Genomic DNA, 25541 nt, shown 5'->3' with positions numbered 1-25541 from the left:
TTTATCACCAACGGATGATTTGATATAATAACAAAAACCACAAGGAGTATGTTTTTGATATTTATTTGTGTATGATTCTTTTGGATCTGGAGAAGCAGTATCAATTTTTTCTAAAATACTTTCAAAATCAGCATATATAACAAATGGATGTTTTATTGTTTTCTTTTCATCTTTGAATGTGATCTTTGAGTCTTTTTTAGGCATGTTGATTACCGTTGATTTATGTTCACTACAATAATTTGAATGTTTATCTAATCTTTCTTGTGTATGGAAGAAATTAAGACAACGCATACAAATATATATTTTATTTGTTCTTTTACATACTTGTGGTTTTATTAATTTAGCAATATCTTTGATGTATGTATAATGTGAATTTTCCTCTGAATTAAAATATAGAAGATTAATATGAGTTTGTTTACAATTGTCAGAAAGCTTTAAAACCTGAATGTTGTTTGTTTCTGTTAGACCATAAACATTAACTGATAAATTATTCATCTTTTCAAATTTAGGAATATCATTTAAAGTCATCGGAAACTTTAGATCTTTCGTATTTAATGTATTCTCATATTTTATATAATGAGATACTCTTTCATCATGAAAATGTGGAGGATGTAAGTGTGCTAAAATAGACCAGAGAAAACATTTATTGTCTTTATTTTTGATATTGATAACTGCTTTTCTATTTTTGATAACACTGGGTAAATCAATGTAAGAAGAAGCTTTTAGAGGATCTGATTTAAGAATATGAATGTCTATGTAAATAATTTTTCCTATATTGAATCCACTTCCTACGATTGAATTATCCACATCTTGCTCTTGTTTAATAAGTTCATCATAGACTCCTGATGTTTTAAAATCTTGATATGAAGATATAAAGTGTGGCTCAGTTCTCATGTATGGTGTATCTATAACTCCTTTATCCTTTGTCATTTCTAATTTTACCCCCATATAAAATTTAAGTGGTTTCATTTCTTTTAGTGTTTTTTCAATCAATGTTTGAACAGCAGGTTTGACTATTTCTACAGCATCAACTATAGACTTTGGTTCGGGAGGTTTGAAGTTAAAGATTCGAATCCTGATATGTCTTTTGAAAGCACCATCAGTATTTTTAATAGTAAACAATTTTGACAAGTGTTTGTTAGTTTTAAGATGGGCTTTAAACCCCTTCTTGAGGATGGTTGTTTTACAGACCTTACAATGTTTTGTTTTAGGTGGAAGAGGGGAAAGTTTGTTAAGAATGTTGTATGTATGTTTTGCGGTGAGAATATGTTGTTTATAATATTTTACTTCCTTCTCGCAAGTATCACAATAAACCATATTTATAGCGTGAGAAAACGTGGTGTTTTATATATATCACTGTGCTTAAAATAAAACACTTTTGAGCTTTACAGCTCCGTTTTATATATATCGCTGTGCTTAAAATAAAACACTTTTGAGCTTTTCAGCTCCGTTTTATATATATCGCTGTGCTTTAACTAAAACACTTTTTCACTCAGAATCATCGAAGTCATAACTATCACATGAATACTCAGAATCATACTCAGAGTCATCAATAAAGCTACTCTCATAACTATCATTTGAGCACAAACTATTAGTATCATAACTATCATCTGTGTTCAATGAAATACTATCACCACCATCGTCCGAGTTCAATGAAATACTATCATCACTATCGTCTGAGTTCAATGAAATAGTAAAATCTTCACTGCTGTAATGACTCATATTTAATTAGCAGAAAAAACCTTTCCATCTATACCAATATTCTTTCTTTCATTAACGGATTCAATCTCTACATTTTTAATATCAAAAGTTATCTTTAAATAATCTCTAACTATCATAGAACGAAATGACATTTCACCAGAAATATTAACATCATTCATTTTACTTAGATCTACACCCTTTGGATTATTAAAGTAAATACAAATTTCTCCACGAGTATTGTTGATGGTCTCATCATTCTTTTTCAAAGTATCGTGGTCAATCACTTTTTCAAGCTTTGAATAAATTGCCAGGAGTAGAGGAGAAACTTTTGTTAGATTTACTTTAATGGATGTCTTTCCAGGTATAGTTAGAGCTCTTCCTTTAAATGAAATAGAGGGGCTCATGTTATTTTCCATAACTGGTTTTACCCAAAAATTTCCATATTTATCTTTGTTCAATTTAACATCTTTGACATATTTTTCTATATCTTTCACCGAAGTAGAGATTGATTGAAATTTGTCTTTTGTGCTTTGAAACATTGTATTTATTAATGAATAAACTTGCATTTAGTTTAAGTAAAAATTTACCACATAAATATTGTTGCGGATATGGGATTTGGCCTCCATCCATATCCGCTTGTAAATATTCCCCTATTTCCCCAATACTCCCCAACTATCCCCAATCCCCCATTCCCTAGTCCCATTGTCTGTAAACAACACTCTGTAGAACCGACCTTCCCCTTTTTCCCCCATTAAATGTCGTGCCCAGGTTCACCGCATCTCACGTAGACAACTATAGGACATCTTGCTAGTTATTCTTAGTCTATGTCAGTTAAGGACTCGTTTCCATTAATTCTGACTCTTCGTTGCACCAGAATGTGATTGTATGGCACCAGTAGTAAGTTTAGGACCTCCCCATACCTCCTCCCATCTTCCTCATGAAACTACAACAACAACAACAACTACAACAACAGCGCGCGGGGAGTGTGCGTCCTCACTCCGGCTTGGTTAGCCGCCATTGCCCATGTGTTCCGACGGGGTTACCACGAAGGGGCTGACTGTCAGCTCCTCGTCAAGGGCGGAGCCCGGTAACCCCCCCCGCACCCAATAAGAAGCGGCGGGCCGATTCCATCTGGGGCGGAGCTAACGAGCCGAGGGCGTGTCACTCCCCGCTGGATATACGCAGCCACTTACCGGAGGTGACGAGAGAGATGCGCCCCCAGCTTGGAAAGAGAAGTCGCCACCTCCGAGCGCTGAGAGACCTCCCTGCATCTTTTGGACCGCGCTATCCTGTCCCTGAGCCAAGGTGCACCTTGTGCTGTCCATCGACTACCTGCCCTTCCTTGCCATCAATCCCTGTGTGAGTCAGTCTTGTCCCGTTTATCTGTGGTCTGTCGGGAATAAGATAAGTGTGTCTAAGTGCCTACCTTCCTATGCTGTACCTCTTGTCCTTGTAATCTAAACGTTCCGCATACAAATATTATAACCTCCTCCGGAGGTCTTGAGAACTGTACCCCTGGTGTCGTGTCATCTAACCCAGCCTTTGTGTCCTTTCCTTCATTGATCTAGCGTAGCGCGACTCGGCCAACGTTCGAGTATAATCGGGTAAACTGTGCAGACGCGGTCATACCAAACCGCTCGGTAAACTAACATCCAAAACCGCGTCTGTAACATTTGGTGTCGAGGAGTTGGATTCGGACCTGGGACTAAATTTGTTCGGCCCAAATTTTGGAACACCAATTGTACTATTAGAGTAACATTTGGTGTCGGGAAGTGGGATTCGATCCGGAGCGCGTTTCACGCGCTCGAAATTATAACGGCGAAATTTGATTGTGTTTTACAAAAAAAAAAAAAAAAACCCGAATTTTGAAAGTCGCGCTATGGCAGACCAAGACGGCTGGGTTCCGGTAGAAGAGAGTGAGGCAGGGTCGATCCAGGACCAAAATGAGGGACATAAGGAGAGCGAAGCAGTGAGGGTAGCAGAGTCGCAAAATGGCGTCCTTGCGCACGAGGTTGCGGGCGCGCAAAATGGCGCCTCGCACATAGCTACGGCGGCCGCACCCGCTGCACAAGTGGGAGGGATGGCCCAAATGCAGGCCCTCATGGAGCAATTTATGGCGCAAATGCAGGCGTCCCTCAACCTGCAGAAGGACGATATGAGGGCTAATAGTCAGCAATTGGGGAATCGGATGGATGCTCAGAGTGAGCAAATGAGGGCTGATAGTGAGCAAATGAGGGCTGATAGTGAGCGATTGGGTGAGCGATTAGAGGGCCAAATGGGGGCAATGAGGGACGAAGCGAGGGGTACCGGTGAGGCGTTAGACAATGGGATAAAAGAGGTAAAGAATGGGTTAACGGGGGTAGAAAATAGAATGGCTGCCCAGGAGAATCAAATGGAAGGGATGCAAAAGGGGTTAGAGGGGTTAGAAAACAGGATGGAAGGCAAATTGAGGGACATGAGGGACCAAGCGGAAAGGGAAGTTAAACAAATGGGGCAGCAGATAGAGGGGGTCAGAATGGGGGTAGAAACCAAACTGGATGCTCACAGGGAGGAAATGGAGCAGATGAGGGTGGCATCTGGGCAGGAGATGCAAGTGATGGGAGAGGAGATCAGAAGAGGTGTGAGTGAGGAGGTCGGAGGAGTGCGCGAGGAGGTGAGGCACTGTAAGGAGCGCATGGAGAAGGAGGTGAGAAAGGGGACTGTAAAATTGCAAGGTGGTATAGAGGAGTTGACGCTGGGAGTAGAACAACTGACAGTGGGACAAAAGGAGTTGGGGGAACAGGTAAAGAAGAACACAGCGGTAATAGAGGGGTTAACATCGACACAGAAGGAGATGAAAAAGGACGTAGGGGTAATTAAAAAAGAGTGTCAGACGGTACATGAGGACTTGACGAGGAAAATGAACAAGGTGGTAGAGGTGATGGAGGTTAAAGAGCGGGAGGTGCGGGAGCACATAGAAAAAAATAAAGTGGAGTTAGAGGAAGAACAGAGGAGGTGACCGAGGAAGGGGCGCGAAGAGGTGTGTTGGTGAGGTGTGCGACCAAAAAATGTGTGCCAAAGTGTTCGGTGGTCAGGTGTGTGACCAAGGCTGTGAGTGGAATGAGTGTACCTGGGTGTGTAAGGAAAGGTACGAGGAGCATGGGAACGGCTGGATGTGTGAGCAAGGAACGGGCTGCGGGGTGTAAGCATGCAGGTGAAGCATCGACGTTAAACGGGTTAGCGGTGAGAGCGACTTTTAGCCGAATCGGGCCCTCGGTGCGTGCTGGGCCTCGCTTTGAACGGCCGCGTCCGTGCTCCACTAGGCGGAGCGGGCGGCTGGATAGGAAGGGTCGTCATGGCGACCACTTTTTGTTGAGGCATACCGGCAGGTCGAGATCGGGCCATGGGATGGCTCCGGGCCGAGATGGTGCGTGGGGTCTCGGGCCGGGTAAGCCCCCGTCCCTGCCCCGAATGCGGGACGCATCCAGCCGCTGGCACAGAACGACCCGCATTCATGGCTTGGCTGTACGCAGCCGAGCTTTAGAAGTAAATTGGCGCACCGAGAGGCATTAGTGAGTAGACTGTGTGACGAGGATAGTGTTTTGGCCCCAAAATTAGAGAAAAACAAAATTTGATGATTGGCAAAGGATTGGCAGTAATGATTGGCAGATGATGGGTAGTGATTGGCAAATTTTTGATTTATTGAAATTTGATGTGCAAAATTGGTAGTGAGCGATGGGCCCGGTGGGTAAGGGTGGCATCCCTGCCACCCTTCCCATGGTGGGGCAAATGCGCAATAGCTTATGGGGTGTATGGCAGTGAAAACTAGCCCGGGTGGGTTAGGATATTGATAGGGCCCTAGAAGATGACATTAGGTGACGTTAAGGTTAGTTAGTGACTGATACCTGTAGTGGGGACGCAGGTAGATTAGAGTGGCTGATAATGACGTGGGAGCGCAATAGTTTAAAGGGACGACTGGGAAGCGCAAGTTTCAGAGGGGAGTAGTTAGATGAGATGATGCTGTGTGAGAACTGGACAGGTGTGTGGAGCAGTGTATGAGTAGTGAGTGTTGTGGATCAGCGCGAATGCGCTTGGGGAGAGAAGGGTGCAGGTGGCACCAGGTGTGAGAGCACAGGTGTGCAAGTACAGGTGTGTGGAATATATGGAGCAGGGAATGAGTGGTGTGGAGAGAGTTGGAGTAAGTGGTACGGAGTGGTGTGCATGGTGCGAAGGTGTGGATGGGGGAAGAGTGGACCCCTTTCACGAGTACCCGGGGCGGGTAGTGTAAGTGTTAGGTAGAGGGTATAGGTAAATTGCGGTTGGATATTGGCATTTGTGGTGCGGGTGACAGAATGGTATTGCGGATGGGTGCATTAGTGTTGTGGAAATGGCTGGGCGTGTAGCCTGTTAGTGTGTGTAGTTGGTTGGGCACTCCACCACTGTGAGGATGTCGGCCAGGTGAGGCCGCAGGTGGGCTCTGGGAGCCGTTAGTGTCAGTGGGGCCCGAGGATCCGGAGGACGGACCCGGGTAGCCCAGTGCCAGAGAGGGCACCGAGTGGGGAGAGCGCCAGAGGGCCTTCCCCAGGTAGTTAGGTTAGGGTAAGGAGCAGGTAAGCTCGGAGGCAACTGCAGTGGTGGAGGTGTGCAGGTGGGTAGACCGGCTGGGAGAGCTACACGTCGCGGCCCAGAAATTGTGCGAGGGCACCGGGAGATGAATCGGGGGAGTGAGACCCCAAATTGAAAAGCACCACAGTTTGGTCAATGGGAATTGGTTTTTAGAACCCATAGTGTAAGAGGGCCAATGGTTTGGCAGGAGAAAGACCCCGGGTAATGTAAAGTTGTTAAAGTCATTTAGGAAATAGTTAGGATTGATGAACCTGTCGCACCATACGCAGCCACTTACCTGTGGTGATGATGATGACTCCACACCTGTGTTTTCTTTGTTCTGTGTGCAGGAAATGAGAATTGCTGTTGGATTTGTGAGACGCATCACGACGTGGATGAGACATTGGGGTGATTCCATCTCTCCCTCCCTAGGAGGGACTGATGATGAATTGGTGGTGGCAAATTATGATGTTGAGTTGGAGATGGCAAATTTTGATGAGAGTTGAAAATGGCAAATTTGATTGGTTCGGAGGGAGAGAAGACGAATTTGGTTTATGGGAGGAACGGGGAAGACAGTAGGGACGTTTGTTGATTTGTAAAGTAGATGTTTATGGGTAGTGTTGTGTTTTGTGGATACAGTAAGGGGTAAGGGAGGGGCAATGTCGGTTACCTGGTGGGGGGTGGGGGGGCGTACGGTAGGAACGTACCTGTCTCACCTGGTTCCCATGTGCCCCCAGTGTGCATCATCTTATATTGCATGCACTTTTGCGCCCTTACCACCTTACTCACTTGTCTTCTTCTTTTGTCTCCCACCTCCGAGGATCTGGCTTTGGGGCAGAGAGAGAGGAGAGAGAGGTGCTGGCTCTGCAGTTGTGGGCCTGCACTTTCGCTGCTTGCTGCCGGGATCGATACACCATATGGACCGCAATGTTTGTGGCCGCCCACCATGGACCGCAGTTCTTTTGCGGCCAAGCACCACCCGTGGATGGACCTATGGGTCAACGTGGCACCTATGCCATACAGGTGAACCACTAGTAGTTGGCCCCCTGACGGCCACAATACAGAAATGGACGCGGTTGGCGCCTTTCTTTATTTTTAAAGAAGCAAGAAGGCCAAGTGCACCACATGAAGGCAAGACCAGCGGCAGAACATCGGCCGGCTGCGACACCACCGGTGATTTATGAACGCTTTATTGGTGCACCGGATGGTGCTGACTGTACATGATGGGGTGGTGCTTTTGGTGCTTGGATGGGGTGCTCTGCACATTATTAAAGGCCATAAGGCCACAGAGCACTCGTGGGTTGGTGTATCGATGCTGGCATGCGTGCTCTCTCTATGCATAACATCTGCATGTGTTCCTCCAAAAACAGGTCCTGGATCGTAGTGTAAATATCAGCGTAGCCTTGTGTAAATAATGCTCCCTACCGGCTGTATGTTTAGTTTGAGGATTCTTTCCGCGATTCGGTTATCCTGTGGGTGTGTTTCTGTGAGGAGAAGGGTGCAACGTCGCAGGGGGACATATTTACTCATTTGTGAACATCTGTAAAACTGTCGCACTCAGGGTAGAGTTAATAGTAGAGGGAACTACATCTGAGTGCCACACTAACGTAGGTAAAAATTTATCGGGTCGGGACGCCCCGAGGGTAGAGAAGGGTGCAATGTTGCGGATATGGGATTTGGCCTCCATCCATATCCGCTTGTAAATATTCCCCTATTTCCCCAATACTCCCCAACTATCCCCAATCCCCCATTCCCTAGTCCCATTGTCTGTAAACAACACTCTGTAGAACCGACCTTCCCCTTTTTCCCCCATTAAATGTCGTGCCCAGGTTCACCGCATCTCACGTAGACAACTATAGGACATCTTGCTAGTTATTCTTAGTCTATGTCAGTTAAGGACTCGTTTCCATTAATTCTGACTCTTCGTTGCACCAGAATGTGATTGTATGGCACCAGTAGTAAGTTTAGGACCTCCCCATACCTCCTCCCATCTTCCTCATGAAACTACAACAACAACAACAACTACAACAACAGCGCGCGGGGAGTGTGCGTCCTCACTCCGGCTTGGTTAGCCGCCATTGCCCATGTGTTCCGACGGGGTTACCACGAAGGGGCTGACTGTCAGCTCCTCGTCAAGGGCGGAGCCCGGTAACCCCCCCGCACCCAATAAGAAGCGGCGGGCCGATTCCATCTGGGACGGAGCTAACGAGCCGAGGGCGTGTCACTCCCCGCTGGATATACGCAGCCACTTACCGGAGGTGACGAGAGAGATGCGCCCCCAGCTTGGAAAGAGAAGTCGCCACCTCCGAGCGCTGAGAGACCTCCCTGCATCTTTTGGACCGCGCTATCCTGTCCCTGAGCCAAGGTGCACCTTGTGCTGTCCATCGACTACCTGCCCTTCCTTGCCATCAATCCCTGTGTGAGTCAGTCTTGTCCCGTTTATCTGTGGTCTGTCGGGAATAAGATAAGTGTGTCTAAGTGCCTACCTTCCTATGCTGTACCTCTTGTCCTTGTAATCTAAACGTTCCGCATACAAATATTATAACCTCCTCCGGAGGTCTTGAGAACTGTACCCCTGGTGTCGTGTCATCTAACCCAGCCGTTGTGTCCTTTCCTTCATTGATCTAGCGTAGCGCGACTCGGCCAACGTTCGAGTATAATCGGGTAAACTGTGCAGACGCGGTCATACCAAACCGCTCGGTAAACTAACATCCAAAACCGCGTCTGTAACAATATGATAAGTTCTGAAGGATATTTAGAATTTCCAGACTCTCCATATGATAAATTAGAGAATTGTCCGGCTTGTGATAGAGTGGGGCTTAATGATGAGGATTCATATAAACAATGTTTATTCTGTGATTATATTCTAATTAATGATAATAAGAAATATAAAAAAACATATAACTCTTTTAAATTAGAACCAAAAATGAATTACTTTACAAGATTAATAAGAGAGATGAATGTTAAGCATTATGGTGATAATACACCATTTCTTACAAGGAAAGAGACTCTTTGTATTGAGGAAATGTATAAGGGTTTAATGATATTTATTATTCAAAATAATTTTAATGGAAATGTTAATACAAGATACTACATAAATAAAATAATGAATTATTTTGAAATTAAACCCGAACTCAGGATAAAATATAGAGTTTCTAAAATAGCTCAAAAAAAGTTGGATGACTTGTTTTCCAAATATATAAATGAATGATTTTTTACCCGTTTGGGAAAATAAGATAAAATTTAATAACCATAAAAACATTCCAAATTCATTGAGATGTCTAATAGTTGGTTCAAGCGGATGTGGAAAAACCTGTTTGCTTTTAAAGATGCTCCTTACCCCCAACTTTTTAGATTATGATAATGTAATAATTTTTACGAAGTCAAGTTTTCAACCCGAGTATCAACTACTCTCACAGGGTTTTAATGCAGGTCTTAAAAAGGAAGACATTTTCGGTTTATTTAAACTTCAAAACAAACTAAATGATTATAACATTGAGGATATAATACAACTATTTTGTGATACACAGAAACCTAAACCAAAACCCATAACTTGTATTCTCAGTGATAATACGGATGATATACCTTCACCTCAAGATTTAGATAAATCAAAAAAGAACCTCGTCATCTTTGATGATTGTGTTAATGAGAGAAACCAAACAGTAATGGATAGCTACTATACAAGAGCGAGACATTCTTCTTGTAATTGTATTTATCTTAGTCAGTCATATTTTCAACTCCCTCGACGCTCAATAAGAAACAATGCTAATACTTTTATTTTATTTAAGTTAAATTCAATAGATGTAAATAATTTTTGGAGAGATAATTGCTCTACGTTATGTAGTAAAAAAGAATTTGAAAATTATATGAAACACACGATTGGAAAATATAAATATATTGTTGTGAAACAAGATGAGATATTAAAGGATGTATTTTTATTTTAAACATAATTACATATATAAATGACAACAATTATTATTAACCTTGTGGGTAAATCTGCTTCTGGAAAGAACTTTCATAAATCTAAACTCTTGAATAGTAAAAATGAAAAGATTGTAAGTTTTTTTAAAAAACACCCTATGATTCGTTTTGTGAGTACTACAACCAGAGCAAAGCGACCAGGAGAAGTAGAAGGGAAAGATTATTACTACATTTCAATGGAGGAACATATGCGATTGAGGAACGAAGGTCAAATATTTGAGGTCTCTCTTGGTTCTACAAAACATTCACATTGTAAGAGTGAGTTAAATAAAGTAAAATCTAATGGTCTTGGGATTTTAGAAACTAATCCTGAAGGAATGAGACAAATTATTAAACAATTGTGTGGTGATGGAGTTAAGATTTTATCATTTGGTTATGATATCGATGAGGAGAATCAACGCAAACGTATGAAAAGCAGAGATACAAGTATTAGTGAAGAAGAAATAACAACTCGTATTAATACCAATAAAGAATTTGATGAAATATTTAAAGAAAAGGATTTATTTCAACACATTTACTATAATGATGAAGAAAAGGAAAATTTTCCCATTGACCTTTACAATTCATTAAATGATATTTTTCAATACTAAATGAATGCCAAAGAAAGAGAAAGAAAGTTTAAGGAACATCAAGAGTTGGTTTCAAAAGTTGTAAAGCAACAGGAAGAGATAAAGAAGAAACGGAGACAGAAACTAACCGGTGAAGAAGCCTTTGAAAGAAAACAAGAGAAATTTTTTAAACCGCTTTTAAAAACTCAACACCCTACAGTTCCCACGGTAGAATTTACTCCGAAAAAACTTCAAATGCTCAAAGATTTTAGTCAGATAACAAAACAAGAACTTGGAAAATTAGAATATAATGATGAAGAATTCTTTCAGAAACTTGAGGAGGTAAATCAACCCCCTAATTATGTAGTGGAAGCTCTTCAAAACAATGAATATTTGGCAGATTCAAAAACCAGAGCAGGTCTCATTCCAACAGAAGAACCAGCAGTGTTTCATCTTGTGGAAGAAAAGGTATTGATATTTAATGATGAATTGATGTTCTTGAGTTCTACTCAACCAAATGTTAAATTAACTCCAAGATTAATGTTTCTTCTAACAAACCCCGGATTCAGCGGTTCAAAATATTTTGAGGAACCACTTGATATGGAAAGAGAGGAAGATAGGGTATATATTGAGTTGCTAAATGCACTTGATTATGGAGTTTCTGTTGCTGGTAAAAGTAAGAAGAATGAGAAGGAGAAACATATTATTGATGCTTTAAGTAAGCTTGGTTCGGGTGTTAGTTTTCTTCCAAATGACCCATCACAATTAGTTAATAGGCTATTATTGTTGTTCGGTAGTAAGAAGGCTGGAAACAACAATTGTTTTAATGAATCCTCAGCCATTTTAGATCAGTTGATGAACATGAAAATAATTAATAAATGTCAATACAAAGATATTTTATTAGATATTAAATAAGATCAGAAGCACAATTTAGTTTTAATTTCACAACGAGCGATTACACAGCTTCATTCCCTTACCCACTACAACTTGACCCCCTTACCTCATATGAGGCATCTTTGTTGTCAATGGAAACTTATAATACCTTGTTTAATATCACAGAAAAAAACAACAAGTTTAGTTATAATCCAGGAAGTGGATAAAAAACTATAACCGTTTCACCCGGAGCTTACGAGATTTCTCAAATATCTTCTGAAGTCTCTCGCCTTATGAAAGAACAAGGTGATGAACCAAAAAATATTGTAATAGATATTCAAAAACACACTTCAAAATCAACGATTAAACTTAAAAATAATTATAAAGTTGATTTCACGATTGAAAATTCGTTCAGAGAGCTATTGGGTTTCTCTTCAAAAAAGATTGAAACTAACGGGACGTCTTACAGTGATAATGTCATTCAAATATCCTCCGGTATAAATTCAGTATTAATTCATTGTGATTTGATTGATGGTGCTTATAACGATGGAATAAGAACAAATACAATATTTTCATTTAGTGCATACTCAACCCCGATTGGTTATAAATTTAATATGGAACCAAAAAATCTTGTCTATTTACCTGTGTCAGGAAAAACCATATACAGAGTAAATTTTAGGATAACCGACCAAGATAATCGTATGATATCCTTTAATGATGAAATTATATCCATCAGAATTCACCTACGTGAAGTTTTTCAATAAATAAATAATGGTTATTGTGAGAAAACACGAGTTGGGAAAATATAAAATAATTACAGGGGAGGGCATGTACCTTTCACCATACTATACAAGGTATGTGGGTAGAGGATACTATAAACCTAAGAGACAACGAGGTGTAGGTCATCAATTTCGAAATAAAGGAGATGGGATAATTGATACTCTAATGGGTATTGGTTCAACCATCCTTAAACATAAAGACCTAATTGGTTCAACTGCTTCTGCCGTGGGTTCAGTTGCGGGTGCTATAAAGAGTATAAAAGATGCTCAAAAGGAGTCTCATAAATTACAAGCAATCAAAGAAATAAAAAAAGGTAAAACTCAACTATCTTCACAAGAACGACAAAAAATCATTAAAATACTTGGGTCAGGGTTTCAACAATTTTAATGCTATATAAATACAAGTATGGAAGCGATTGATAGTATCTATGATTTGGATGATACGATTATCATTTCAAACTCCACTAAAAAGGAAGACTATTTTAAGGTAAATGCTATAACAGGAACAGACTGGAATTCAAACGGAACAAAAAGTTTTGAAATAAATAATCAACAAACTTACTTGAATATAGCTGATAGTTTCTTGCTGTGTAAATTTAAATTCACTAAGGCTGCGAATAATACTAATGCTACACTCGTAAATGATTTCTTCTGGAAAATGTTTGACAGTGTCCGCCTGTATATTGGAACACAAGAGGTTGAAGCGGTTGATTATGTCTCTGCTACATCTGAAATGATGAAATTTACACTATATTCGTTTAGTGATAGAATGGGTAAGGGAGCTGTTGAAGGTTTTATTCCTGATATGTCAACGGGTACAAACACAGACCCTGGTTATAGTCAAAGGAAGTCAATGTATAATGATGACGCAAAAGCTGAGAATAGTTTTACCGTAGCAGTACCTCTGAAAGGTATATTTGGATTTTGTGATTATGATAAAGTTTTGTATGGGCTTAAAATTAGATTTCAACTACAAAGGAATGATAATGTAAATAGATTGCTTTTTGGGGTTGAAAATGCTTTTGGAGAAAATAATAAATTTGTTATTAATGATTTGTGTTGGTATATCAGTGAATATACTCCTAATCTTAAAACGGAAGAGATGTTAAATAGAAGACTTAACTCAAAGAAACTGCTAAATGTATCATACCTTAAAAGAAGATGTCAACACGTTAAACTGGAACACACTACCTACACTTGGAATTTGGGTGTTCTTCAAGGAAAGCCACGATACCTCTGGCTCATTTTTAAAAAACCAGATGGAGAGGACGGTACTAATAAGAATAATGCCCTGAGTGATAATGCTAAGGTGAAACAACTTCGGGTTTCTCTTGATGGCACATTTTATCCGCGAGATAGATTGGAAATTGATTGGGAAAAAAATTATTATGCGGAAGCCTACAAGTCCTACCAAAAGGTGTGTGAAAGTAATGGTAATAATGATCCTATTTTGGATATGGTTGCGTTTCAAAAACTTTATACAATCTACACAATTGACCTGAGTTCTCAAAAGGAAACTATAAAGTCTAATCGAGTGGATACTTCTCTATACATTGAAAGAGGGGAGAGTGAAGAGGTTAATGCATATTGTTTGCTTTTGGAGGAAACAGAATTACAGATTAATACAGATAATGGTGTTGTGATTAATATCACATAGGTTTTTTCTCATAAATAAATGGTTGGGGTATATGTTAATCAAATCAATCTTAATAAATTAACATCTTGTATTCAAAATCAAAAGCCTTGTATTATTAATGTTAATACAATTCAAAGAAAAGGAGCTGTAAGAATTGATGTTTTACTCACACACACACACAAGTAAAAACACTAAATGATGTTGGATCACTTAAAATTAAAATGACGAAACCTATGTTAAAGAAATATTCAATAGACGAGTCAAGAGGAGGATTTCTCCTGTTTCTAATTCCTTTATTTGCTGGTTTAAGTGCGGCGGGAGCATTGACTGGTGGTATTTCAGCAGCGGTAAAAACTGCTAACGAAAGGAAGGCACAACTAAAAGCTCAAAAAGAATTGGAAAGACATAACAAGGAGTTGGAGAAACAAATTAGTGGAAGTGGTGTAATTGTAGATTTTGCTCAAAAACTTGAAAGTCTACCTGATAAAGCTAGATTGTTGGTTGGAGATATGCTTTCCTCTATCACTCAAGCGGGTGTTAAACTAACTAAACGGGGTAATGGATTGTATCTTTCTCATAAATAAATGGATAAATGGTTTAAACAATTTGGAAAGAATACAACGTCAAATATAGAACTAGCTAAGTATTGTAAAACACTAAAAATTGATAATGTGGTTATTTGTATGAGAGATGAATTAATACATATAAATAAGAATACAAAGAATATTATTATGAATTTAGACACACAGAATGGTTCTCATTGGGTTTGTATTCATAATAGTCAGGATAAATATTATTTTGATAGTTATGGTATGCCACCACCTGTTGAAGTAATACAATTCTTACAGAATGGTGTTTATCAAACATTTCAAGTTCAAGAAATTAATTCTAAATGTTGTGGTCAATTATGTTTATATGTATTATTTCAACTCAACAATAATGAAAATTTTTATGATATCATTTTTAATCTAATATAAATGACTTATGTTGGAAAAGATGGTTCTATCTTTGGAAAATCTTCTCAGGATATTGATTTATCAAATTATTATACAAAGGCACAGGCTGAACGACAAAAATATAGTGTAAGTAAAAATATTAATATGAAGAATACTTATAAATTAATCAATTATCCAAACCCTACAGATGTGAATGACTTAATTAGATTTAGTGATTTATCACAATATATATTTTTAAAGAAAACAGCACGTTTTGTTAAACAAGTAAAATTTACAACCACAACACCTGGTTATACTGACCATACACCTTTCCTCATTGAATTTAACTACCTGCTTACAATTGAATTTTATAAAGAAGGACATATAGTTAATATGCGAATTAATAAATGGGGGTATGATATGCCTGATTTAGGGTATAATTGGTCTTTTTCAATAAACATAGAAGACCTACATGATTTAAATCAGTCTCGTAAAGAAGAATATTATCCACTTGGTGAAGATAAGGATTTATGTGGAAGTACAATTAGTAAACAACAAATACGTGATTTTAAGAAAAGAAAAATATATGATAGTATAGCGATGGTTCACATGACAAAGAAGGAAGGTAATGAGATAAGGATAGAAAGCCGAGGAATACAAACCGATTTGGTAGTGGGAAGATGGGGTGGTATTACCTGTCATAATATTAATCTCACATATATTTCTGATACATAAATGACAGGAAGAAGACTACAAGAGAATTATAATTTTTGTATTCAAGGATACCTACAAGAAAAGGGTGCTCGCTATTACATACCTTATGATTTGGAGCATATACATGGGAATTTTGTCATAAAAAACTGGCCGTATACTGATATTGTTAAACCCACAAATAGAGACTTGTTTAAAGTATTAAATAAAAATGAACTTCTCAAAGTTATGAAATATAAAACTCTTTTAGAAATCGTCAACAAATCTTATTGGTATCCTATTATGAGAAAAATAATTATAGATACAAGAATATTTCAAAATCCAGATGAGTATATGTATAATATTCTTTGGGGTTTAAACTCAAGGGTAGCAAGGGATGAGGAAGGAGTTGAAGAAGAGAAGGAGAAAAGAGAGAAAAGAGAGAAGGAGGAGAGGGAACAAAGAGAGAGGGAGGAGAGGGAGATGGAAATCAGAGCGATTCAAAAAAGAGTGGATGTATTACAGCAAGAAGATCAATCTCAACTCACCGAAGAGGAAAATAAAGAAAGAATGAATGCTGTGAAAATATTGATATCAAAAATTGCTAAGATAAATGAGGAAGGAGTTAAAGAAGAGAAGGAGGAAAGAGAGAAAAAGGAGAAGGAGGAAAGGGAGAAAAAGGAGGAGGAGAAGGAGGAAAGGGAGAAAAAGGAGGAGGAGAGGGAGGAAAGGGAGAAAAGAGAGAAGGAGGAGAGGGAGCAAAGAGAGAGGGAGGAAAAATATAAAAAGATGGAAATCAGTGAGATTAATAAAAGATTGAAGGTATTACAGCAAATAAATCAAACTCAACGCACTGAGGAGGAAAATAAAGAAATGAGAAGTCTAATGAAAATATTATTTTCAAGAATAACGACGTCAATGTCTTCAGTTTCAGGGAGGAGATTTAAACGAGAAAGTGGGGATAAAGAAGAAGAAGAAGGAAAAGATTATGTGGTTGATGATGTCGGTGTAATTGACATTAGTTAGTTTTATTTGTAAATAAATGGAGGAGAGAGTGAAGGCATTCCTTAGGATTCTTTATGTTTTAAAAATCAAGATTGAAATGTATATGTTGAAAACCAAAAAGGTTTTGATACTCTGTCGGAATTTTTCTGATAAATAAATATGAGTTATTGTCTCAAATGTAAAAAGAAAACTAAATCTAAAAATATCTCTTATGTTAAAGCTAAAAATAATAGAGTTTGTCAAAAAGGAATATGTCAAGTGTGTGGCTCTAAAAAGTGCCAATTCATCTCTCCTAAAAGAGGAGGAGACATACAAAAGTTTCTGTCAGGAAGTAAATTTACAACAACTGGAATTCCAGGGGAATTACACCTTCCAGGGTATTCTTTCTGTGGTCCAGGAACAAACTTGGATAAAAGATTAGATGAGGCTGACAATCCTAAACCTTGGTCTAAACCTATAAATAGGGTTGATGAAGTGTGTATGAAGCATGATATTGCTTATGGGAATACCACTACATTGGATGAAAAACATGAAGCAGACAGAAATGTTGTATAATTTGTCTTTGATACGAAATCCAACATTGAGAGAGAAAGTTGATAGGTTTATTGTGAAAAAAATGATAAGTGTTAAATTGAAACTTGGTCTTGGTTATTTCCCAAAAAACTATGAAACTCCAATGATGTTATCAAGACTGAGGAGCTTTTGGCTAATGAATTACATAAACCTATAATCACAAAGTTTAAAAGAAGGAAAGTTTATTCTAAATACACCGACCACATATGGTCCGCTGATTTAATCAAACTAAATAATGATAAGGGATACAGGTATGCTTTAACCGTTATTGATTTGAGGAGTAGATTTGCCTGGGTTGTCCCTTAAAAAATAAAAGGGGTGATACTTTAATGTTAGCCTTTAAGCTAATATTTGATAGGGATAAAAGAAAACCAAAGAAACTGTGGACCGATGAGGGAACAGAGTTCTACAACAAAATATTCATGAAATTTCTTAAGGGGAAGGGTATTAAATTATACAGCACCTTTAATGAAGGAAAGGCAGTTGTTATTGAGTGTTTTAATCGTACTTTGAAAGAGAAATTATATAAAAAATTCACACAACTCGGTTCTCAAAAATGGGTGTATTTAATTCAGGATATTGTAGATGATTACAACAATACAGTTCATTCATCAACAAAATCAAAACCATCAGAAACATTTACAAAATTAGAATATGAAAAGGAGATTAATTTGAGAAAGCCCAAGTTCAAAGTTGGTGATATTGTAAGGATATACAAATGGAAAAGCCATTTTGAGAAAGGTTATACACAAAAATGGACTAATGAATTATTTATAATCGTTGATGTAATGGCTACAAACCCTTGGACTTACAAATTAAATGATATAAATCGAGAAGAAATCTTGGGTTCATTTTACTCGCAAGAATTACAAAAAACAAAGCTAATAATTCATTAAACAACATTTCTATTCACCCCACCCAGATTAGCTAATTTAATTCATGGTAATAAAAAAAAAAAATTTAAATAAATAAAAAATCATAAGCCACGCCCACACAGACCCCATCCACACAGACCCCGCCCACACAGACCCCGCCCACACCCATCACCCCCCACCCCCCATGCGTTCCCCCACCCTTGATCCCCCCTCATCCCACCCCCACCTTCCCCACACACACAAGGGGAGGGGAGGGGTGGGATGGGGGGAATCAAGGGTGGGGGAACACACCCTCCCTTCCTTCTAACCTTTATTCTTTTCTTGTAATTAATAATTAAATAATTCTGGACAAAGCATATATATATAAATAATATTTTAAACAAAATCTTTATATTTTTAAGACATTTTTCTTGAGGTATTACACATTTAACTTCTTCCCAGCATAAATCATCAATCTCTTCCCAACATAAGTCAAAGGTAGTTTCAACAGCAGCAGATATCTTCAGGTTTGGAATCTCTTTCTGTCAAAGGCAAGAGGGGTAAAACAAGGAGAGAAATAAATGAATGATATACCCTGAATCACCTCCCACAATGCGCAGGGATATGGTGTACCTATTCGAAACGGTGTACCCACACATTGACACACATGGCCAAAATACAATACATACACACATGCTTACCTCCAAAAAATCAAGCTTAGCGTTCAGATCGTTGAGATGAAAATTAAGGATATCACAGGATGACAGGAAATAACCATTCCTATGGAGTCCAAAATCGTCCCACTCCAAGCTTTGGTCTTCGAGGCTGCAAACAAAATAAGGAGAAATTACTATGCTGAAGTAAGCTTGACAAAACATCACACACACACATACACACACACACACACACATACACACACATACACACACACACACACACACACACACACATACACACATTCACACACATACACACACACACACACATACACATTCACAGATACATACACACATACACACACACACACGAACACACACATACACATTCACAGATACATACACACACACACATACACACACGAACACACACACATATATACACACACACATATACACACACACTAAGGCAGCGTCGTTTAACACAAATGTATTATATTTCGTATCTTACCTTGCATATGAATCTTCCAAGAACGGTGAAACAGGCAGGTTGTTCAAATTCATTTCGTTTTGCAACTCTTGAGATTCTGCAGTATTTTCATTCCAACCAGTTTGAAGTTCTGCCAGGATATTCGCATTGCTGTAAAGATAAAGGAATATTAAGTCATTTGTTGTATAATTAATCCCATACAAAGCTTTAAACACTTTAATTTTAAATGAAACTTACCCTGGTGAGTATTCTTCTTCTTTATCAGAGTAAAGGTTGGAGTAATAAGACATGTCGATCCCCAATGATCAAAATTGAATTGAACACGTTCTTTTATAATGAACAAAATGTATTTTCTTGAAATGACGACATGCAGTCATTTCGGGGAAGCCCTGAGCGTGTGTGAATAACAGGAAACATGAACAATGAAAACTTTCTGGGAAGTTATCCAAGTCATTGAAACAACGTCATTTCTCAAAAGAAAAGAATTAATTTAAAAAAGGTTTGAGTATGGTGATGGAAGTTGGAGGAGAATTAAATTATTTCCCACACAAAAACAAATATTTGTAGGGTCGTTGTTTGAGTGGGTCAAAGATGATTCACCAGATGATATTAAGAGTAAACGGTTAAAAGGTCCATAAGGTCAGAAGGATCACAGGTTCACACAGGAGGACCATTGTTTAAGTGGTCTAATGAATAAGGATAACATGTCAAAAGGTTAGAAGGTTCGTAAAGAACAGGGTGAGAGAAATAGAGGTGTTTAGGGGCAATGAGGGAGGGGAAAAATTAGCATGCAAGTCAATGGGAAAATGAGAGTGTCCCAGAAGCAACATATATACACTACTCATGGGGAATCGATAGGTTGTGAGCAAAGATCATTAATAGACCATGGGCCAAGCAGTGGAAATACTTCTAGTTTATCATTTTCGTGACCCACATCTGGTAACCACGTGAATTTTTGTCTGATGGGAGATAAAAAATCATTGAACAAGAATTCACCACTCGGCAAGTCCAAAAGTTGCACACTAATTAGTATTCTTAATTAGTATTAATCATCCAGATGCACAGCACCCTCTTTTGTCAAGAAATTAAAAGTTATGTACAAACCTATGGAAAATAGACAAATTGAAACACAGCAACACTTACATGACAGAGAACGGTAAAAAAAAATCAATGAGCTACACATACACACACACACATACAAACACACGCACACACACACACACAAAACCAGATACACACATGCACTCACCAATATATTTCTTTGGAAATGTTTTCAAAGGAATCATTGGCACTTCTAAGAAACTTTTCCTTGCAAAATTAATGTGCCCTATTTTACACACACACACACACACACGCACACACACATTTACATACACATACATCTTTTATTTTCAAAGTAATTATTGGCACTTCAACGAAATATATCTTTGCAAATGAGCCCAATTCATCCCACCCCACTCTCTCATCTCTCTGTCATATTATGATTAGATTATGTCATATTAGATTATGTTGGCACACTTTAGGGCTGTAGCAAAACAACATTTTAAAAAAAATAAACAGTTTTCAAATTATTCATAGCTATTGGCCTAATGTAACCCAAAAGATAATAATCAGACTGTTGACTCATGGAAATACAGCCCTATTATAATATTCACAATGTCTGAGTCCAATCTGGGGGCCAAATAACAGGCTTCTCTGCTACCCTCTCATCCAGAACTTACACGTATATCTGTGTCACAACAGAGTAGCTAAATGGAATGAAGCTACAGCAGCAGGTTAACAGTGTGAAGTTGTGAACACTACACATCTTCATCTTCTGTGTCGGAGTCTTCATCTAAAGATTCTCCAGCCACTGGATTTTGGCAATCAGTGCACTTGCACAGATTAGTACATGGTACATTAATTATGCTGCCGGCAAGAACATCTTCCCTTGTTTTTACCAGTTGGCATCTGGCAGTTTGTCTTTTTGCAAGTGCAGTACGTCAGTTCAAGCAAACTGCTTGGAGCAGGGGGTTGTTCACCCCAGACAACATCTAGACCTCCATCTTCCACTTTCCATCCATGTCCATGTGGGCTTGGAATGTCTGGAAGCTGCTCCAGACAGAGATGATGTACTGCAGCCTGGTAATTTGCTCTCTTTATGTGCTGTCTCAGTGAGTCCTGTGTTGGTGGAAGACGAGCTTCTGACTTAATCTGTGCCAAAGACGTGTGCTTCGGAAGAAGCATCCTTCCTTTTGATCTTATGTACATTAGATCCTGCGCCACAGCAAGCAGACGTCGTTGTGATTCATCAGGGACTGAAACCTTTTCAGACTCATTTACATCCTCACTTACCCCAGTGCTCCATGCTAGAAAATTGTACAACTTGGTAGGGATGAGCTCATTTATCTTATCTACTGACATATCATTGGCTAATGGAGGCCATACTGTATTTGCTTGCACATTACTCATGGATGCCTTCAATTCTTGAGCAGCATGGAATAGTTCCCTTAAAGGTTGTGCTATTCTACATGTTTGGTCTGGGAGAATTGATTCACTGCTCTCGCTGTCCTCACTAGTCACATCTTCAACAACATCTTCTACCACCTCCTCAACATCAAGTGTTTCAACAAATACTATGTCACTCTCACTTTGACGTGATGGCTTGCAAAAGCAGAGAACAGGATATGATCTCCTAAGCCTTGTCTTCAGACGACCAGATTTGAATGAAGAGGCATCAATGCTTTCCACATGTTGCACCTCTTTAATGAATAATCTGTTTAACTTAGTAAGTCGCAGAATCTCTTTTCCTTTGATTATCCTCTCCTCAACCACTTTACTACAAAAACTCTGGTATGATTTCTCATACAATTGCTGTGAACTCTCTACTTTTGTCTGAGATTTATGAACTACTTTAGTATACCTTAGGTAACATGACTTGTGGTACTTTGCTTCCATTGCGACAAGGTCTTTATCCCTAATATCTAAGAGCAACCTTTGATCTTGTTTCATCATTGCAGCATTTAATAATTGTCCCCCACTCATGGTTTCACAATTCATTAATTTCTCAACCTTTCTCTTCCCTGTTCCCGAGTCCTTCACATACTGGTTGGTTCTGCAGATGACACATCGTACTGGCAACACATGCTCACGTCCTGCAACAGATGGTGTCGCTTTATCAATTGAGGAGCGAAGACATCTCTTGGGTGGTTCTTCATCTAGCGAGTCTTCAACTTCTGGAATAACAGCCAGTCTTGATGTGCTCGTTGCAGCCTCTGAAAATTACACAAAATTAAATTCATCATTACGAATATGTACATACATACCAATATATGATTTGCAAGATGTGATTTTTTTTTTTCCTGTACTAATTTGTGAAATAATTATCAATTACAATTGATATAACCTATTGAATTATAAATTAGAAATATCTATCAAAAAATTAAGCAAATTTAGGTAAATGATTTTTGGTTACAAAATTACTAAGCCAAGATAGGTCGATCAATGAAAGGCAATAAACTTGATTTTGGAAATTACAATATCAACTCATAATTACCCTTTTACGTGTGTATAACTATTTTCAATAGGATTTGGTTCTTGGTTTTCCACTTAAAACACAATTGCAAAATTTTTTTTTTTTTTTTGTAGATGAGAAAACAAAAGTAAAGTTGGTATATTTTACCTTTTTGCCTTTTATTCCTCCGAATGGCCCGGTTGATCTCAGTAATATTGCAAAAATGGCGGTAGCATTCAGCATGATATCCTGGAGTGCCTCGTTTTCTCCTGAGGTTAGAAAAAATACAGGTAAATTAATTTTTTTTTATATCTATTACTATGAGCATCGTCCTAAAGGTGAGGAAGTATGTAGAAAATATATAATTTATTCATCTCAAGAACAGTGTAGAGGTGAAATTTCCCGTCTGTCTGATTTCCCGTCTGTCCGAATCACCTGATCACGGAGGTTTTCAAATTTCAACAGTCCGAGCCACGGAAAGCTTTCTAAATTCTAGACTTAAGTTAGAGTCTGAACTTATATCTAGACTACCCTATTACTAGAATTAAAGTTAGATCTAACAAAAAGTTAGTCAAGATCTAGGTACTTACCTCCCACTTCTTTCATCATCATCGTCGACATGCCGCGGCTGTTTTGCCGGTGCCTCTGCCGCTGATACACAGTCCCAGCCATAGCGGTCTGCGTTGTGTGCTACTTTACTCTCGGGCGTGTTTTCGATTTCCTTCCAGAGATTAGCACATTCTTTGAATTTTTTGAAGGATTTCTCGGCAAGAGGAATAACCCTGCTGTGCGTTGCAATGACGTGCATACAGCAAAATCCAGATGATGTCCCTTCTGAATCATCGGCAGATGCACCACTGGCATCAGCATCCGAAGACGACATGAGCGTCGCCATGTTTGCTAGAGTCGCTTCATTGAAACGCGTTATCTGATTGGCTGTTGCTTATGGGATAGTCCGATGCGTTTATGAAAGGACAACTATGACTGGATAATTTTAGCGAGGTCCTTGTCGAAATTATTGAGGTTTTTTTCCACTTTTTAAAATAATGGTGGAGTTCTGAGATTGCCGAGTTATATGGTATGCTTTTAAACATGTTTTTGGACAATAATATTTCAACATTGATTAGTTACTCGATGTGGGTCACGAAAGTTAAGAATTCTGACCGACGGCCCACGGTCTATAAGGGACAGAGGTAGCACCTATCATGTGTATTCCTGTGGTGCCTGCTTGGGGGAAATGCATGCATGACCAGCAGTGGGTCCTATTCTGAATTGTCGCCACCTCTCTTGCTACCTTCCAATATGTGTTTTCACCCTTCTCTGGGGCCTTGTCCTGGGGGTGTGGCGTGAGTATGTATTCGATGCATGGTGTGTATTTAGTTTCGCCACCAGCCACGCCAGGGGTCCAGACGCTGCACCGGACCTGCATAGTCATGCCTTTCTCTAGGCGTGTGCGTGTTTGTAGCTTAAAATCAGGGGTCCCCCATTTGTATCCTGGTCAGGCCAAGGTCTTGACGCTAGCTTGCCCGTCCTCCCGGAACTCTCGTTGTTTTCGTAGTACAACGCCAACACGTCCAGGCCCTGCCGACAGTGCTAGCCATCTTGCGCTTACCCAATCTGTGTGTAGGGCTTTCTGCTCGAAACATGGTAATGATACTCTTTGTCCCCATGTTACGGTGAGGTGTCGTGTTTTGTTTTCACATCTATTATAATCGGAGCTCCCCTTAGCTGCTGCTGCTATTAATAGCATCATAACTATGATTAGGCCCATCGTTACTGTGGTTGCTGTGGTGTAGTGTCTGGTGCTTGTACAGCCAACTTACAGTGCGTGGTGTGGATCCAGGAGGTCTTGCCCTCGCAAAAGACAGCAGTTGGTGTCGTCAGCAACACCTGGACTGGTCCCTTCCACCTTGGTTCCAAGGCGTTCTTGCGGGTGAAGTGCTTTACGAGCACGTAATCGCCGGTTTGGAAGTCGTGGATGGCGCGGCTTGTTGGTTCAGGCAACGCCTCTCGTACTCGGGCGTGGATGCTACGCACCACGTTGGACAATCCTCTGCAAAACTTTAAAAGCATGTCATCCATCACAGGCAAATCAAGTTTGGACATGTCCATCGGGGCCGAAACAGGCAAACTCATAGGTCGTCCCATTAATATCTCGTGGGGGGAAAGACCCGTGGTGCGACCCGGGGTGGAACGAATACTCATTAACGCAAGCGGGAGTGCTTCCGGCCACTTCAAACCTGTATCTGCACAGATCTTTGCTACCTTGAGTTTCAGAGTCCCGTTGGTGCGTTCCACAAGTCCCGCTGATTGTGGGTGGTAAACGCAATGGAAGGATTGTTTCACGCCCAGTGCCTTTAGGATACCCTTAATCACCTCTCCCGTGAATTGGCCCCCTTGGTCTGACGAAATTTTCTGAGGGATGCCGAATCTGCACATGAAATCCCGCACGAGGCGCTTGGCTACTGTCGGGGCGCCTGACTTGACGCATGGATAGGCCTCGACCCATTTTGTGAACATGTCCACGATTACCAAGACATAGCGGAATGACATACTCGGTTCCATGTTTATAAAATCGAACTGGACATGACAGAAAGGCCCGATTGGTTGGGGATGGCCCGCGTTATGTGGGTGCCTTGGTGGTGCCCCCCTATTGTGTTGTTGGCAAACCACGCATGACCGGCACACATCTGATGCGATTCGCGACAGTCCCGGTGCCGCCCAAGTATAATTTATCTGTTCC

At 39.6% G+C, this 25541-nt stretch overlaps 1 protein-coding gene and 1 long non-coding RNA gene across 3 annotated transcripts; both read right to left on the bottom strand.

Moving 5' to 3' along the window:
• Positions 1–18479: 18479 nt before the first annotated feature.
• LOC137428745 (uncharacterized) lies at positions 18480–19776 on the bottom strand. Of its 2 annotated transcripts, XR_013623326.1 has the most exons (4): positions 19543–19776; positions 19327–19455; positions 18861–18984; positions 18480–18701 (listed from the first exon to the last, which is right to left on the bottom strand). It is a non-coding gene; the product is annotated as an uncharacterized LOC137428745 (long non-coding RNA). The 2 variants fall into 2 exon arrangements; XR_010984726.2 differs by having other exon boundaries at positions 19327–19776.
• An 894-nt stretch (positions 19777–20670) lies between these two features.
• LOC137415178 (uncharacterized) lies at positions 20671–23693 on the bottom strand. Its single transcript, XM_078777049.1, has 3 exons — positions 23389–23693; positions 22967–23067; positions 20671–22559 (listed from the first exon to the last, which is right to left on the bottom strand). Exons 1-3 carry the CDS (start codon positions 23691–23693, stop codon positions 21205–21207), a joined length of 1761 nt encoding a protein of 586 aa, XP_078633175.1. The 3' UTR covers positions 20671–21204.
• Positions 23694–25541: the final 1848 nt, after the last annotated feature.

Source organism: Myxine glutinosa, chromosome 5 (genome assembly GCF_964187855.1).
Source record: "Myxine glutinosa chromosome 5, kmMyxGlut1.1, whole genome shotgun sequence".
Taxonomy (NCBI): domain Eukaryota; kingdom Metazoa; phylum Chordata; class Myxini; order Myxiniformes; family Myxinidae; genus Myxine; species Myxine glutinosa.
Note: the sequence above shows the minus strand (reverse complement) of the source record. Positions and strands in the feature narration are given on the sequence as shown.

Excerpts from the sequence above, each read along its gene's own strand:
- LOC137415178 (XM_078777049.1), bottom strand. The coding sequence starts at position 23,693 with ATGGCGACGCTCATGTCGTCTTCGGATGCTGATGCCAGTGGTGCATCT. Across the intron at positions 23,068-23,388 it reads GATGATGAAAGAAGTGGGAG|GAGAAAACGAGGCACTCCAG; the intron begins GTAAGTACCTAG and ends TTCTAACCTCAG. Across the intron at positions 22,560-22,966 it reads GAGGAATAAAAGGCAAAAAG|AGGCTGCAACGAGCACATCA; the intron begins GTAAAATATACC and ends TGTAATTTTCAG.